The sequence below is a fragment of the Oncorhynchus kisutch genome, linkage group LG20 (assembly GCF_002021735.2).
Source record: "Oncorhynchus kisutch isolate 150728-3 linkage group LG20, Okis_V2, whole genome shotgun sequence".
Taxonomy (NCBI): domain Eukaryota; kingdom Metazoa; phylum Chordata; class Actinopteri; order Salmoniformes; family Salmonidae; genus Oncorhynchus; species Oncorhynchus kisutch.
Window position 1 is genome coordinate 184177 of NC_034193.2, and position 18324 is coordinate 202500.

Genomic DNA, 18324 nt, shown 5'->3' on the forward strand with positions numbered 1-18324 from the left:
GGCACGGTCCTTCTCTACTTTTGCTTGGTGTCGGTCTCTCCCCGTTCTCTCCAGCTAAGGTTTGGCACGGTGCTTCTCTACTTTTGCTTGGTGTCGGTCTCTCCCCGTTCTCTCCAGCGGTTTGGCACGGTCCTTCTCTACTTTTGCTTGGTGTCGGTCTCTCCCCGTTCTCTCCAGCGGTTTGGCACGGTCCTTCTCTACTTTTGCTTGGTGTCGGTCTCTCCCCGTTCTCTCCAGCTAAGGTTTGGCACGGTCCTTCTCTACTTTTGCTTGGTGTCGGTCTCTCCCCGTTCTCTCCAGCGGTTTGGCACGGTCCTTCTCTACTTTTGCTTGGTGTCGGTCTCTCCCCGTTCTCTCCAGCGGTTTGGCACGGTCCTTCTCTACTTTTGCTTGGTGTCGGTCTCTCCCCGTTCTCTCCAGCTAAGGTTTGGCACGGTCCTTCTCTACTTTGCTTGGTGTCGGTCTCTCCCCGTTCTCTCCAGCTAAGGTTTGGCACGGTCCTTCTCTACTTTTGCTTGGTGTCGGTCTCTCCCCGTTCTCTCCAGCTAAGGTTTGGCACGGTCCTTCTCTACTTTTGCTTGGTGTCGGTCTCTCCCCGTTCTCTCCAGCGGTCCTGCTCCTTTTATTTGGCCTCCATGGCTGGTTGGCACTTTCCTCTAATTACCTCCACTTAGCTGTCTGTGTCGGGGTGTCCAGTTCCCGTATCCCCAGCAGAGGGAGCCAACGTCGCCTCACGTACCTCCCCTCTATTACCATCCCCCGGGGTAGACCTCCTGGGATACCACATTATCTACACTATACTTGCTTGTTTTGTCACAAACTGAAATAAGACAAACTATTCTCATTTTTGCAACCAGGAAATGGTGGAGTGATTTCTGCATCTTTAAACTGAATGTAACTATCTCATGTCAAACTGTTTGATACAGGAGATGAACTACATAAGGTAGCCTAATTAATGACCAACTTCAACACTAGTCCCCTTCAAACACTAGTCCCCTTCAAACACTAGTCCCCTTCAAACACTAGTCCCCTTCAAACACTAGTCCCCTTCAAACACTAGTCCCCTTCAACACCCTCCATAGTGTCTTCCTGGTCTCCCTACCTCGTCATTCAGTGATCACCTGAACTAGAAGGCCCAGGTGCATGCTCTCTAAGTCAAATACATAGTTAACCTCTTTCAGTTAGGGGGCACTATTTTTGTGTTTGGAAAAATAACGTTCCCAAAGTAAATGGCCTATTTCTCAGGCACAGATGCTAGAATATGCATTTAATTGACAGATTAGGATAGAAAACACTAAAGTTCCCAAAACTGTCAAAATATTGTCTGTGAGTATAACAGAACTATGCACTGTGAGTATGCAGGCGAAAACCTGAGGAAAATCAAACCAGGAAGTGCCTTCTATTTTGAAAGCTCCATGTTCCATTGCCTGCCTTAAAGAGATTTCAACCAGATTCCGTTTCCTACGGCTTCCTCAAGGTGTCAGTCTTTAGACATAGTTTCAGGCTGTTATTTTGAAAAATGAGCAAGAAAGATAACGTTGTGTCAGGTGTTCGCATGAGTTTTGCTTGCGCGACAGAGCTTGGGCAGCAATCGTCTCTCCCTCTCCTACTGAAAAATACAGTTGCGGTGATATATTATCGATTATATATTTTAAAAACAACCTGAGGATTGATTATAAAAAACGTTTCTTTGGAAATTACGGATACTATTTGGAATTTGTGTCTGCGTTGTCGTGACCGCTCGAGCCTGTGGATTTCTGAACATAACTCACATTCCTGCATAAAGTGTTTGATGACATGTACAACACAAAGATGAACCTCTGGTAGTGGTGTGTGAGGGACTATTGAAGTAATAGTGAATATTAGCGCATGTTCGCGGTACACCTGGTAATCCGTCTGTCCCTGCGACATTGTGAATATTGACCTGTTTAAAAGGTCTTACTTACATTGGCTACGGAGAGTGTGATCACACAGTCTTCCAGAACAGCTGATACTCTCATGCATGCTTCAGTGTTATTTGCCTCGAAGCGAGAATAGAAGTTATTTAGCTCGTATGGTAGGCTCGTGTCACTGGGCAGTTCGCGTCTGTGCTTCCCTTTGTAGTCCGTAATAGTTTGCTCTGGCACATCCGACGAGCGTCGGAGCCGGTGTAGTATGATTGAATCTTAATCCTGTATTGAAGCTTTGCCTGTTTGATGTTTTTATTTGAGGGCATAGCGGGATTTCTTATAAGCTCCTTGAAAGCGGCAGCTTTACTGTACATGTTGCATATATCATTTCCTTCAGTATAATATTGTCCAAAATAACAGCAATATGTAACTTCCGAATTTTCCCCTATCACTACATAAAACTTTACAGTTTTCACCCTGTAGTGATATCATTTTCAGCAGGCAAGGTATGGGCAGGGTAACAGTATAATGTAGTGTAAAATTCTCTCCCTTTTAGTTCTTGGCTGATTACCAGAGGATGTTTAAGGGCCTCTCTGTTATGTCCACTCAATAAAACTGGACTGGTAACACCAACCCCCAGGAAGTGAAATGGTCTCAAACTGGACTGGTAATGCCAACCCCCAGGAAGTGAAATGGTCTCAAACTGGACTGGTAACGCCAACCCCCAGGAAGTGAAATGGTCAGAGGTTAGGGTTGGGTAACTCACCCTTGCGTTGACTAGTGACCAGGCCATGGTGGTAGTGTCCAGCTTGTGAATGTCATTAGAGAAGCAGTCAGCCTGGAAGACAGAAGAGAACAGGGGAATGTCATGGTAACACCAAACAAACAGAGGAGCTTCCCCAGGACACACGGGTCAGGGTTAGAGGTCAAGGATTCTTACCAGCTGCTCATACCCTCCAAAGATGTACATGGCCTTCCCCAGGATGCAGGCTGAATGGCCGTCTCTCGCTCCCGGAACCGTCCCAGATATCTTAGGGGTGAACCACCGGTGGTTGTCTGGGGACCAAACAGGCATGTTATCCAGGAGATACTGTTCTAGAGGCTGCAGCTGTGGATACACCAAGTGGAAACATCTAACCCACATAGCTAGCCAGGCGGGTGTTAGAGCTTGGTCTGCTTTATTCCTTCCAACAATGGGTGTATCTCCACTTCCAAATCAAGCCGACATACAACACAAACCATCAGGTGTACTTACTGACGTGGAAGGCATAGAGGACGTTGCAGGCCCCCTCCGTGTCGTTACGACCCCCCCAGATGTAGATGGTATCGTCCAGCAGCACGGCTGTGTGACCGTAACGCATGTAGGGGACATCCCTGGCATGTTCCCTACCACCTGTTCTCACTGGAGGCAACTTCATCCACCGCAGAGAAACTAGAGAGAGGAGACCGAGACACGAGTATTACTACAGAGAGACACTAGTATTACTACAGAGAAACTAGAGAGGAGACTGAGATGAGTATTACTACAGAGAGACACTAGTATTACTACAGAGAGACACTAGTATTACTACAGAGAGACACTAGTATTACTACAGAGAAACTAGAGAGGAGACTGAGATGAGTATTACTACAGAGAGACACTAGTATTACTACAGAGAGACACTAGTATTACTACAGAGAGACACTAGTATTACTACAGAGAAACTAGAGAGGAGACTGAGATGAGTATTACTACAGAGAGACACTAGTATTACTACAGAGAGACACTAGTATTACTACAGAGAGACACTAGTATTACTACAGAGAAACTAGAGAGGAGACTGAGATGAGTATTACTACAGAGAGACACTAGTATTACTACAGAGAGACACTAGTATTACTACAGAGAGACACTAGTATTACTACAGAGAAACTAGAGAGGAGACTGAGATGAGTATTACTACAGAGAGACACTAGTATTACTACAGAGAGACACTAGTATTACTACAGAGAGACACTAGTATTACTAAAGAGAGACACTAGTATTACTACAGAGAAACTAGAGGAGACAGACGAGTATTACTACAGAGACACTAGTATTACTACAGAGAAACTAGAGGAGACAGACGAGTATTACTACAGAGAGACGCGAGTATTACTACAGAGACACACTAGTATTAGTACAGAGAGACGCGAGTATTACTACAGAGACACTAGTATTAGTACAGAGAGACACTAGTATTACTAGAGAGAAAATAGAGAGAAGAGACCGAGACGAGTACTACTACAGAGAGACACGGGTGGAGGCTGTTATTGCAGCAATGTTCCTACATCTAGTAGAAAGCCTTCCCAGAAGAGTGGAGGCTGTTGTAGCAGCAATGTTCCTACATCTAGTAGAAAGCCTTCCCAGAAGAGTGGAGGCTGTTGTAGCAGCAATGTTCCTACATCTAGTGGAAAGCCTTCCCAGAAGAGTGGAGGCTGTTATGGCAGCAATGTTCCTACATCTAGTGGAAAGCCTTCCCAGAAGAGTGGAGGCTGTTATAGCAGCAATGTTCCTACATCTAGTGGAAAGCCTTCCCAGAAGACTGGAGGCTGTTATGGCAGCAATGTTCCTACATCTAGTAGAAAGCCTTCCCAGAAGAGTGGAGGCTGTTGTAGCAGCAATGTTCCTACATCTAGTAGAAAGCCTTTCCAGAAGAGTGGAGGCTGTTGTAGCAGCAATGTTCCTACATCTAGTGGAAAGCCTTCCCAGAAGAGTGGAGGCTGTTATGGCAGCAATGTTCCTACATCTAGTGGAAAGCCTTCCCAGAAGAGTGGAGGCTGTTATAGCAGCAATGTTCCTACATCTAGTGGAAAGCCTTCCCAGAAGAGTGGAGGCTGTTATAGCAGCAATGTTCCTACATCTAGTGGAAAGCCTTCCCAGAAGACTGGAGGCTGTTATGGCAGCAATGTTCCTACATCTAGTGGAAAGCTTTCCCAGAAGAGTGGAGGCTGTTATAGCAGCAATGTTCCTACATCTAGTGGAAAGCCTTCCCAGAAGAGTGGAGGCTGTTATAGCAGCAATGTTCCTACATCTAGTGGAAAGCCTTCCCAGAAGAGTGGAGACTGTCATAGCAGCAATGTTCCTACATCTAGTGGAAAGCCTTCCCAGAAGAGTGGAGGCTGTTATAGCAGCAATGTTCCTACATCTAGTGGAAAGCCTTCCCAGAAGAGTGGAGGCTGTTATAGCAGCAATGTTCCTACATCTAGTGGAAAGCCTTCCCAGAAGACTGGAGGCTGTTATGGCAGCAATGTTCCTACATCTAGTGGAAAGCTTTCCCAGAAGAGTGGAGGCTGTTATAGCAGCAATGTTCCTACATCTAGTGGAAAGCCTTCCCAGAAGAGTGGAGGCTGTTATAGCAGCAATGTTCCTACATCTAGTGGAAAGCCTTCCCAGAAGAGTGGAGACTGTCATAGCAGCAATGTTCCTACATCTAGTGGAAAGCCTTCCCAGAAGAGTGGAGGCTGTTATAGCAGCAATGTTCCTACATCTAGTGGAAAGCCTTCCCAGAAGAGTGGAGGCTGTTATAGCAGCAATGTTCCTACATCTAGTGGAAAGCCTTCCCAGAAGAGTGGAGGCTGTTATAGCAGCAATGTTCCTACATCTAGTGGAAAGCCTTCCCAGAAGACTGGAGGCTGTTATGGCAGCAATGTTCCTACATCTAGTGGAAAGCTTTCCCAGAAGAGTGGAGGCTGTTATAGCAGCAATGTTCCAACCTCTAGTGGAAAGCCTTCCCAGAAGAGTGGAGGCTGTTATTGCAGAAATGTTCCTACATCTAGTGGAAAGCCTTCCCAGAAGAGTGGAGGCTGTTATAGCAGCAATGTTCCTACATCTAGTGGAAAGCCTTCCCAGAAGAGTGGAGGCTGTTATAGCAGCAATGTTCCTACATCTAGTGGAAAGCCTTCCCAGAAGACTGGAGGCTGTTATGGCAGCAATGTTCCTACATCTAGTGGAAAGCTTTCCCAGAAGAGTGGAGGCTGTTATAGCAGCAATGTTCCTACATCTAGTGGAAAGCCTTCCCAGAAGAGTGGAGGCTGTTATAGCAGCAATGTTCCTACATCTAGTGGAAAGCCTTCCCAGAAGAGTGGAGACTGTCATAGCAGCAATGTTCCTACATCTAGTGGAAAGCCTTCCCAGAAGAGTGGAGGCTGTTATAGCAGCAATGTTCCTACATCTAGTGGAAAGCCTTCCCAGAAGAGTGGAGGCTGTTATAGCAGCAATGTTCCTACATCTAGTGGAAAGCCTTCCCAGAAGACTGGAGGCTGTTATGGCAGCAATGTTCCTACATCTAGTGGAAAGCTTTCCCAGAAGAGTGGAGGCTGTTATAGCAGCAATGTTCCTACATCTAGTGGAAAGCCTTCCCAGAAGAGTGGAGGCTGTTATAGCAGCAATGTTCCTACATCTAGTGGAAAGCCTTCCCAGAAGAGTGGAGACTGTCATAGCAGCAATGTTCCTACATCTAGTGGAAAGCCTTCCCAGAAGAGTGGAGGCTGTTATAGCAGCAATGTTCCTACATCTAGTGGAAAGCCTTCCCAGAAGAGTGGAGGCTGTTATAGCAGCAATGTTCCAACATCTAGTGGAAAGCCTTCCCAGAAGACTGGAGGCTGTTATGGCAGCAATGTTCCTACATCTAGTGGAAAGCTTTCCCAGAAGAGCTCCATATTAACGCCCATGATTTTGGAATGAGATGTTGGAGGAGCAGGTGTCCACATACCAAAAGTATCTTTATAATAGAGTTTCAAAACAACTTAATTGTTTGATTCTAAAAGAAAATCAAAACCGGTTTCGTCATCTAGCTCTTCTTGGAAAGATGAATCATCAGAAGCAGCCAGTGTCTCCTGACCCCTCCTGTCTCAGCCTCCAGTATTTATGCTGCAGTAGTTTGTGTCGGGGGGCTAGGGTCAGTTTGTTATATCTGGAGTACATCTCCTGTCCTATTCGGTGTCCTGTGTGAATTTGTGTGTGCTCTCTCTAATTCTCTCTTTCTTTCTCTCTCTCGGAGGACCTGAGCCCATGCCTCAGGACTACCTGACATGATGACTCCTTGCTGTCCCCAGTCCACCTGGCTGTGCTGCTGTTCCAGTTTCAACTGTTCTGCCTTATTATTATTTGAACATGCTGGTCATGTTCTGTTATAATCTCCACCCGGCACAGCCAGAAGAGGACTGGCCACCCCACATAGCCTGGTTCCTCTAGGTTTCTTCCTAGGTTTTGGCCTTTCTAGGGAGTTTTTCCTAGCCACCGTGCTTCTACACCTGCATTGCTTGCTGTTTGGGGTTTTAGGCTGGGTTTCTGTACAGCACTTTGAGATATCAGCTGATGTACGAAGGGCTATATAAATACATTTGATTTGATTGTAATGTTTTCGCCATTTCAGATAGCTCCCTGTAGAAACTAGTAGCGCCCTCGTTTTGAAAAGCCTGCCTTTGAGGGTGGGAACAAGGAAGTAGGGTTCCCGTCAGGCTGTAGTCTTTACAAAGCCAGGGAAAACGAGTCAACCTACATATCCCGCATTGTCCTGGCAGATAGCAACATCGTTGAGACAAGTCCAATGGCTCTATTGAACAAGGACAGCCATATCTACTCTCTGCTAGCCTGAAAAAAGGCCATAACTGATGCTACAAATCATGACTTCACTCATTTTTAGATCAGACAGCAGGCTCTACCAACCAATGTATCTTCCGGCGAGAAAACTACACCCCAAATAGTGTCAAGCAGTGAAGGTTCTCTTTATTCAGCCGTGCTGAAAACACCTGCGAGTGTGTGGCAGACAGACGAAGGTTAGAAACAGATTAGGACTAGATGGTGTGGAACCCAAGAGAGGTGCTGGAGGTTAGGCCTCCGGATCTTCTATACTTATTGACCCCATTCCCCACATCCCGCTCTTCTATACCTACTGACCCCATTCCCCACATCCTGCTCTTCTATACTTACTGACCCCATTCCCCACATCCTGCTCTTCTATACTTACTGACCCCATTCCCCACGTCCTGCTCTTCTATACTTACTGACCCCATTCCCCACATCCCGCTCTTCTATACTTACTGACCCCATTCCCCACATCCCGCTCTTCTATACTTACTGACCCCATTCCCCACATCCCGCTCTTCTATACTTACTGACCCCATTCCCCACATCCCGCTCTTCTATACTTACTGACCCCATTCCCCACATCCCGCTCTTCTATACCTACTGACCCCATTCCCCACATCCTGCTCTTCTATACTTACTGACCCCATTCCCCACATCCTGCTCTTCTATACTTACTGACCCCATTCCCCACGTCCTGCTCTTCTATACTTACTGACCCCATTCCCCACATCCCGCTCTTCTATACTTACTGACCCCATTCCCCACATCCCGCTCTTCTATACTTACTGACCCCATTCCCCACATCCCGCTCTTCTATACTTACTGACCCCATTCCCCACATCCCGCTCTTCTATACTTACTGACCCCATTCCCCACATCCCGCTCTTCTATACTAACTGACCCCATTCCCCACATCCTGCTCTTCTATACTTACTGACCCCATTCCCCACGTCCTGCTCTTCTATACTTACTGACCCCATTCCCCACATCCCGCTCTTCTATACCTACTGTCCCCATTCCCCACGTCCTGTCCTTCTATACCTACTGACCCCATTCCCCACGTCCTGTCCTTCTATACCTACTGTCCCCATTCCCCACGTCCTGTCCTTCTATACCTACTGTCCCCATTCCCCACGTCCTGTCCTTCTATACATACTGTCCCCATTCCCCACGTCCTGCTCTTCTATACCTACTGTCCCCATTCCCCACGTCCTGTCCTTCTATACCTACTGACCCCATTCCCCACGTCCTGCTCTTCTATAATTCTACTGACCCCATTCCCCACGTCCTGCTCTTCTATACCTACTGACCCCATTCCCCACGTCCTGCTCTTCTATACCTACTGACCCCATTCCCCATGTCCTGCTCTTCTATACCCACTGACCCCATTCCCCATGTCCTGCTCTTCTATACTTACTGACCCCATTCCCCACGTCCTGCTCTTCTATACCTACTGTCCCCATTCCCCACGTCCTGTCCTTCTATACCTACTGACCCCATTCCCCACGTCCTGTCCTTCTATACCTACTGTCCCCATTCCCCACGTCCTGCTCTTCTATACCTACTGACCCCATTCTCCATGTCCTGCTCTTCTATACCTACTGACCCCATTCCCCATGTCCTGCTCTTCTATACTTACTGACCCCATTCCCCACGTCCTGCTCTTCTATACCTACTGTCCCCATTCCCCACGTCCTGTCCTTCTATACCTACTGACCCCATTCCCCACGTCCTGTCCTTCTATACCTACTGTCCCCATTCCCCACGTCCTGCTCTTCTATACCTACTGACCCCATTCCCCACGTCCTGCTCTTCTATACTTACTGACCCCATTCCCCACGTCCTGTCCTTCTATACCTACTGTCCCCATTCCCCACGTCCTGCTCTTCCAGATTGACTTCCTTTCTTCCACACTCATCTGAAGAACTACACTACTTCATAATGACCGACAGATCCTGATGTCACCATGACAGAGGACAAAATGATAGATCTTAAGATGAAAGTGGTTAGATTTCAATATCAAAGGACTGGCCATTTGAAATTGAGAAAACCAGAGGTAATTTAGGGAAAGACGAGCATGCATGGGACATACTTAGAACTGACGGAACCTAAGCCTAGACAGTCATATCATTAATAATCGAGCTCTGTTTGGTCTATAACAATAACCTACCTGTGTTGAAGACATGTACATCTATCTGTCTCAGCGTCTCATAGTCGTCTCCAGAGCAGTACCCTCCGAAGGAGTACACCTTGTGTCCCATGGAGACGGCAGCATGGTTCACCCTCCGCGGCCCTCCGTCCAGGTGGGTCGTCCAGCGCCACATCCCACACCACGCCCCTCCACTCCACTCAGCTAGCACCGCACCTGTCCTCCTCACCCTGGCAGCCCGTCACCCAGTGCTACACCATCACCCTGTGTTCTGCTGCCACCTCATCCACCCTCAGACACTACCTACCCAGACAGAGAGAGGAGAAGTGTTACAGCCATTCAGACACACACTACCTACCCAGACAGAGAGAGGAGAAGTGTTACAGCCATTCAGACACACACTACCTACCCAGACAGAGAGAGGAGAAGTGTTACAGCCATTCAGACACACACTACCTACCTAGACAGAGAGAGGAGAAGTGTTACAGCCATTCAGACAGACACTACCTACCCAGACAGAGAGAGGAGAAGTGTTACAGCCATTCAGACACACACTACCTACCCAGACAGAGAGAGGAGAAGTGTTACAGCCATTCAGACAGACACTACCTACCCAGACAGAGAGGTTAGATGTTACAGCCATTCAGACAGACACTACCTACCCAGACAGAGAGGTTAGATGTTACAGCCATTCAGACAGACACTACCTACCCAGACAGAGAGGTTAGATGTTACAGCCATTCAGACAGACACTACCTACCCAGACAGAGAGGTTAGATGTTACAGCCATTCAGACAGACACTACCTACCCAGACAGAGAGGTTAGATGTTACAGCCATTCAGACAGACACTACCTACCCAGACAGAGAGGTTAGATGTTACAGCCATTCAGACAGACACTACCTACCCAGACAGAGAGGAGAAGTGTTACAGCCATTCAGACAGACACTACCTACCCAGACAGAGAGGTTAGATGTTACAGCCATTCAGACAGACACTACCTACCCAGACAGAGAGGAGAAGTGTTACAGCCATTCAGACAGACACTACCTACCCAGACAGAGAGGTTAGATGTTACAGCCATTCAGACAGACACTACCTACCCAGACAGAGAGGTTAGATGTTACAGCCATTCAGACAGACACTACCTACCCAGACAGAGAGGTTAGATGTTACAGCCATTCAGACAGACACTACCTACCCAGACAGAGAGGTTAGATGTTACAGCCATTCAGACAGACACTACCTACCCAGACAGAGAGGTTAGATGTTACAGCCATTCAGACAGACACTACCTACCCAGACAGAGAGGTTAGATGTTACAGCCATTCAGACAGACACTACCTACCCAGACAGAGAGGTTAGATGTTACAGCCATTCAGACAGACACTACCTACCCAGACAGAGAGGTTAGATGTTACAGCCATTCAGACAGACACTACCTACCCAGACAGAGAGGAGAAGTGTTACAGCCATTCAGACAGACACTACCTACCCAGACAGAGAGGTTAGATGTTACAGCCATTCAGACAGACACTACCTACCCAGACAGAGAGGTTAGATGTTACAGCCATTCAGACAGACACTACCTACCCAGACAGAGAGGTTAGATGTTACAGCCATTCAGACAGACACTACCTACCCAGACAGAGAGGTTAGATGTTACAGCCATTCAGACAGACACTACCTACCCAGACAGAGAGGTTAGATGTTACAGCCATTCAGACAGACACTACCTACCCAGACAGAGAGGTTAGATGTTACAGCCATTCAGACAGACACTACCTACCCAGACAGAGAGGTTAGATGTTACAGCCATTCAGACAGACACTACCTACCCAGACAGAGAGGTTAGATGTTACAGCCATTCAGACAGACACTACCTACCCAGACAGAGAGGTTAGATGTTACAGCCATTCAGACAGACACTACCTACCCAGACAGAGAGGTTAGATGTTACAGCCATTCAGACAGACACTACCTACCCAGACAGAGAGGTTAGATGTTACAGCCATTCAGACAGACACTACCTACCCAGACAGAGAGGTTAGATGTTACAGCCATTCAGACAGACACTACCTACCCAGACAGAGAGGTTAGATGTTACAGCCATTCAGACAGACACTACCTACCCAGACAGAGAGGTTAGATGTTACAGCCATTCAGACAGACACTACCTACCCAGACAGAGAGGTTAGATGTTACAGCCATTCAGACAGACACTACCTACCCAGACAGAGAGGTTAGATGTTACAGCCATTCAGACAGACACTACCTACCCAGACAGAGAGGTTAGATGTTACAGCATCTAACATCTTCCTACACCATCACAGTCTTAACCAGAACGACTTAGTCAAATGCATTAAACTAAGCAAGGTCAAAAACCACATCAGTCATTGCAAGTAAAGCACCATTGTAGGAGTGAGTATGTTGAAAAATCATTAACTCTGAGTAGAAATTAAGATGACTGAGAAGGAGGTATGAAGACAGTCCTCTGGGTTCATTTCTGTTCGGCTGTTGACAGCTCCTCAGGCCCCTGTATTATCCCTGCTAGGTGGTCACTGGTTGGGCCTCTGCTAGGAGGGTATTATAGGAGGTGGTCACTGGTTGGGCCTCTGCTAGGAGGGTATTATAGGAGGTGGTCACTGGTTGGGCCTCTGCTAGGAGGGTATTATAGGAGGTGGTCACTGGTTGGGCCTCTGCTAGGAGGGTATTATAGGAGGTGGTCACTGGTTGGGCCTCTGCTTGGAGGGTATTATAGGAGGTGGTCACTGGTTGGGCCTCTGCTTGGAGGGTATTATAGGAGGTGGTCACTGGTTGGGCCTCTGCTAGGAGGGTATTATAGGAGGTAGTCACTGGTTGGGCCTCTGCTAGGAGGGTATTATAGGAGGTGGTCACTGGTTGGGCCTCTAAATCCAAATGTCCCCTTTACGATGGCCTCCTTACCCCCTCTGACAACATAACACTAAAAAGAGTAGCACATAAAAACAGATTGTCAGAGATATGTACGCAGAGGAACATGAAGCTTTCCACCTTGTCCACTACGGTCCTGTTGATGTGGATAGGGGGTGCTCCCTCTGCTGTTTCCTGAAGTCCACGATCAGCTCCTTCGTTTTGTTGAGGGAAAGGTTATTTTCCTGACACAGGTGATATGGTCCTTGACTAGTCTCTCAAAGCACTTCATGATGACTGCAGAGAGTCCTACGGGGCAATAGTCGTTCAGCTCAGTTACCTTTGCTTTCTTGGGTACAGGAACAATGGTGGACAATTTGAAGCATGTGGGGACAGCAGACTGGGACAGGGAGAGATTGAATATGTCCGTAAACACTCCAGCCAGCTGTTCTCCACATGCTCTGAGGGTGCGGCTAGGGATGTCGTTTGGGCCGGTGGCCCTGCGAGGGTTAACACGCTTAAAATGTCTTACTCACGTCGGCCACGGAGAACGAGAGCCCACAGTTCTTGGGAGTCTGGCCGCTTTGGAGGCACTGTGTTCACCTTATTCGCCCAATTTGAGGTTTTTAGCTTGCCCCGGAGCAAGACTTCAGTGTCTGCAACATGGCTGGTTTTTCCTTTGTAATCCATGATTGTCTGTAGAACGTCTGTAATCCCTACCATATACATCTCGTGTCTGAGCTGCTGAATTTCCACTCCACTGTCTCTGTACTGACATTTTGCCTGTTTGATTGCCTTTTCGGAGATAATAACTACACTGACTTGTATTCAACCATATTCCCAGTTACTTTGCCATGGTTAAATGTGGTGGTTCACGTTTTCAGTTTTGCTCGAATGCTGCCATCTATCCACGGTTTCTGTTTTGGGTAGGTTTTAATAGTCACAGTGGGAATAACATCCTTATACACTTCCTGATGAACTCAGTCACTGTGTCCGTGTATAAGTCAATGTTATTCTCAGAGGCTACCGGAACATATCCCAGACCGTTTGATCAAAACAATTTTGAAGCGTGGATTCCGATTGGTCACACCAGCGTTGATTAACCTTTAAGCACGGGTACTTTCTGTTTGAGCTTCAGCCTATGGGAAGGGAGGACAAAAATAGAGTTGTGACCCGATTTGCCGAAGGGAGGGCCTTGTAGGCACCCCGGAAGGGGGAGTAGCAGCGGTTGAGTGTTTTTCCAGCACGAGTACTACAGTCAATGTGTTGATAGAACTTCGGTAGAGTTTTCCTCAAATTTGCTTTGTTAAAATCCTCAGCTACAATAAATGCGGCCTCAGTTCCTTGAGGGCCATCGTGGGAATATACATGGCTGTGACTACCTCTTGGGAGGTAATACAGTCGGCATTTGATTGTGAGGTATTCTAGGTCGGGTGAACAAAAGGACTTGAGTATCTGTATGTCACAATCACAGTAGTTAATCATGAAACATACACTACCGCCTTTCTTCTTCCCGGAGAGTTCTTAATTCCTGTCTGTACAATGTACTGAGAACCCAGCTGGCTGGATGGATGGGGACAGTATATCCAGAGAGTTCTTAATTCCTGTCTGCGCAATGTACTGAGAACCCAGCTGGCTGGATGGATGGGGACAGTATATCCAGAGAGAGCCATGTTCCAGTGAAACAGTGTATGTTACAATCCCTTGTGTTTCTCTGGAAGGTGATCCTCATCCTGAGCTTGTCTACTTTACATTAGCGAGTAATAGAAATCCACCTCGAATACCTCTTCTCCGCCGGCGGCGTCTTGGAGCAGCCTCTGGGATAAGTTCAATTGCCCTGGAGGGTACAAACAAAGGATCCAATTCGGGAAGGTCGTATTCCTGGTCGTAATGCTGAAGAGTTACCACCCGCTGATATCCAAAAGTTATTTCCGGCTGTATGTAACACAAAAAACGTTCTTGGCTAATAATGTAAGAAATAACACAAATATTTTTTAAATACTGCCATGTCTGTCTGCGCCATCATCGAAACCCAGCATATAGCACGTTCTATGGGATGATGGTCATCGAAACCCAGCATATAGCACGTTCTATGGGATGGTCATCGAAACCCAGCATATAGCACGTTCTATGGGATGGTCATCGAAACCCAGCATCGAACCCTGTTCCATAAACTGTATTAATTTACGTCTGAGATATGAACATGACTGGGGAATCAAACATCTGCATCTACTCATCATCAGCTTCTACCTGGTCTACCTCACATTTTTGTTCGACATGTGGAGTCATCGGGAAAAGCCTGTATCAACCCTTGATACAGTTTGCAAATCAACTTTTGAGGTTTGTCAGAAAAGCATCTAGCTTGTCCAGTGTTTAATGCACAGAGAATAAAGTGTTCTATTTGTAAAAATTCACCTCACCTCTGTCACAGACTGGTCTTCCCTGGCTGCCTGATCCTGCTGAAACCCCTGTCACTCTCTGATCCTCCTAAAATGAAGCATGGCAAAGAATGACCTTGGTGTATATTTATACAATATATTGTCCAAGAACAGAATCAATGGTTGAATAATTGAAATGACCATCATTGCCAGATCCCAGACTGTAGCTACTGTAGGTCTACCCGGGTCATTCTCGTGAAACCATTCAAATACCAAGTAATGATTTTAAATGTAAAACATGGAAGTTAGTAATATAACAAAATATCATAATAAAGATAGTGTTCTCTACCTTGCACAAAGAGTCATTTCCATGAAGATATTCTGGAAAAAATTAATGGATGTTCTACTAGATGTTTTTTAAATGATAGAAATTAATAACTGAATATTTATGTATAATAATAATAATAATGAAAAGATAGTGGAAAATCGAAGTATCCCTGACTGACGTTCTCACCTCCATAACATTTTTGAAGGACTGTTCACACAGAGAATTTTAAATAAAGTTTGATTTTGAATGAAGCAACATCTGCCACTACCTTCAAGATGGCTACCAGGTAAGCAGATATCTTTATATTTCTCCAGTTAAAAGTTAAACATTCTCTTGTCAGACTGCGTACACGACACTATTGATTATCATTACAGATACAGGTAGTTTTCCACAATTAGAAAAAAGTTTGATTTAAAATGTTCTATGAAAATATACTTAAATAATGCCTAATTATGTACATTGAATAAAAATGTGCTTAGTCATCATGTCTTCTCTATTGTTAGCAAAACATGCCAAGTTTCCTCATCAACACCATTCTCATTTACCGCTACAATTTAAGGCCAGTTGCGGTAGAGAGAACCTCTGTTTCGGTAATGAGAAATGTATCATATGGACTATTTTTAAATAAATATAACTGCAAGAAGGTCCCTTAGAAATCTGGATTCCCAATGAAATCGCATTGAAAAGCGAGTGACCTCAAAAAAACTAAAACGTAAAGGTTTGTCCTCGAGGTTTCGCCAGCTAAATAAGTTATGTTGTACTCACAGACATGATTCAAACAGTTTTAGAGTGTTTTCTATCCAAATGTACTAATAATATGCATATATTAACAACTGGGACTGAGGAGCAGGCCGTTTTCTCTGGGCACCTCTGGGCACCTTATTCAAAAACCAACCACCACATTCCACAGTTAGAACCTCATACCAGTGGTAAAGCATGGTGGTGGTGGTGTGATGGGTTGGGAATGTTTCAACAGTTTTAGAGTGTTTTCTATCCAAATGTACTAATAATATGCATATCTTATCTTCTGAGGATGAGTAGCAGGCACTTGAATTTGGGCATGCATTTCATTCGGACGTGAAAATACTGCCCCGTCACCAAGAAGTCACCGTGCCAGCTTCATCAGTCACCGTGCCAGCTTCATCAGTCACCGTGCCAGCTACATCAGTCACCGTGCCAGCTTCATCAGTCACCGTGCCAGCTACATCAGTCACCGTGCCAGCTACATCAGTCACCGTGCCAGCTACATCAGTCACCGTGCCAGCTTCATCAGTCACCGTGCCAGCTTCATCAGTCACCGTGCCAGCTTCATCAGTCACCGTGCCAGCTACATCAGTCACCGTGCCAGCTACATCAGTCACCGTGCCAGCTACATCAGTCACCGTGCCAGCTACATCAGTCAACGTGCCAGCTTCATCAGTCACCGTGCCAGCTTCATCAGTCACCGTGCCAGCTTCATCAGTCACCGTGCCAGCTTCATCAGTCACCGTGCCAGCTTCATCAGTCACCGTGCCAGCTACATCAGTCACCGTGCCAGCTACATCAGTCACCGTGCCAGCTTCATCAGTCACCGTGCCAGCTACATCAGTCACCGTGCCAGCTTCATCAGTCACCGTGCCAGCTTCATCAGTCACCGTGCCAGCTACATCAGTCACCGTGCCAGCTTCATCAGTCACCGTGCCAGCTTCATCAGTCACCGTGCCAGCTTCATCAGTCACCGTGCCAGCTTCATCAGTCACCGTGCCAGCTTCATCAGTCACCGTGCCAGCTTCATCAGTCACCGTGCCAGCTACATCAGTCACCGTGCCAGCTTCATCAGTCACCGTGCCAGCTTCATCAGTCACCGTGCCAGCTTCATCAGTCACCGTGCCAGCTTCATCAGTCACCGTGCCAGCTACATCAGTCACCGTGCCAGCTTCATCAGTCACCGTGCCAGCTACATCAGTCACCGTGCCAGCTTCATCAGTCACCGTGCCAGCTTCATCAGTCACCGTGCCAGCTACATCAGTCACCGTGCCAGCTTCATCAGTCACCGTGCCAGCTACATCAGTCACCGTGCCAGCTTCATCAGTCACCGTGCCAGCTTCATCAGTCACCGTGCCAGCTTCATCAGTCACCGTGCCAGCTTCATCAGTCAACTGCTCGGTTGTATTTTAAAACTCTGAACTATGATCAACTCTCCCATCCTGATCCAGCCAGTACTTTTGCCTTCACACAGCCTGTCATCCCGCTCTGTGGTGTGGCGTGGTCCTAAATCTAGCCTTCTGAAAACTGCACAGCCTACCTGATCGTTCAGAGACGTGGCCACAGCCTACCAGACCGCTCAGAGGCGTAGCCACAGCCTACCAGACCGCTCAGAGGCGTGGCCACAGCCTACCAGACCGCTCAGAGACGTGGCCACAGCCTACCAGACCGCTCAGAGACGTGGCCACAGCCTACCAGACCGCTCAGAGACGTGGCCACAGCCTACCAGACCACTCAGAGACGTGGCCACAGCCTACCAGACCGCGCAGAGGCGTGGCCACAGCCTACCAGACCGCTCAGAGGCGTGGCCACAGCCTACCAGACCGCTCAGAGACGTGGCCACAGCCTACCAGACCGCTCAGAGGCGTGGCCACAGCCTACCAGACCGCTCAGAGGCGTGGCCACAGCCTACCAGACCGCTCAGAGGCGTGGCCACAGCCTACCAGACCGCTCAGAGGCGTGGCCACAGCCTACCAGACCGCTCAGAGGCGTGGCCACAGCCTACCAGACCGCTCAGAGGCGTCCTGATAGTCCTTAAGCACACCGTTGATGCTTTGTGAAAGTTTCACCCCCTGGTAATGATGTTTGGTACAATGGGACATTTTGTAAAAGGACTTGATAAAATGAAAACATAGCAATGTATCAACTTACGTGACATCCAAGAGGGCCAACCAACTGTCTGATAGAGAACGCAGTGATGACATCCAAGAGGGCCAACCAACTGTCTGATAGAGAACCCAGTGATGACATCCAAGAGGGCCAACCAACTGTCTGGTAGAGAACGCAGTGATGACATCCAAGAGGGCCAACCAACTGTCTGATAGAGAACCCAG

At 47.3% G+C, this 18324-nt stretch overlaps 1 protein-coding gene across 7 annotated transcripts in view; it reads right to left on the reverse strand.

The window, feature by feature from the left end:
* The window catches only part of klhdc3 (kelch domain containing 3), a 107118-nt gene that overhangs the window by 81557 nt on the left and 7237 nt on the right, over nt 1–18324 (reverse strand). For 3 of the 7 annotated variants that reach the window (XM_031800016.1, XM_031800017.1, XM_031800023.1), the window contains exons 2-6: nt 14962–15028; nt 9671–9952; nt 3145–3321; nt 2830–2945; nt 2656–2727 (exon numbers count right to left, since the gene is read on the reverse strand). In XM_031800016.1, the coding sequence (XP_031655876.1) occupies nt 2656–2727; nt 2830–2945; nt 3145–3321; nt 9671–9824 (519 nt within the window). In that variant the 5' untranslated portion in view covers nt 9825–9952; nt 14962–15028. Of the gene's footprint in view, nt 1–2655; nt 2728–2829; nt 2946–3144; nt 3322–9670; nt 9953–10003; nt 10303–14961; nt 15029–18142 lie in introns of those variants that run through there. The other 4 variants (XM_031800019.1, XM_031800020.1, XM_031800018.1 and 1 more) reach the window with 3 other exon arrangements.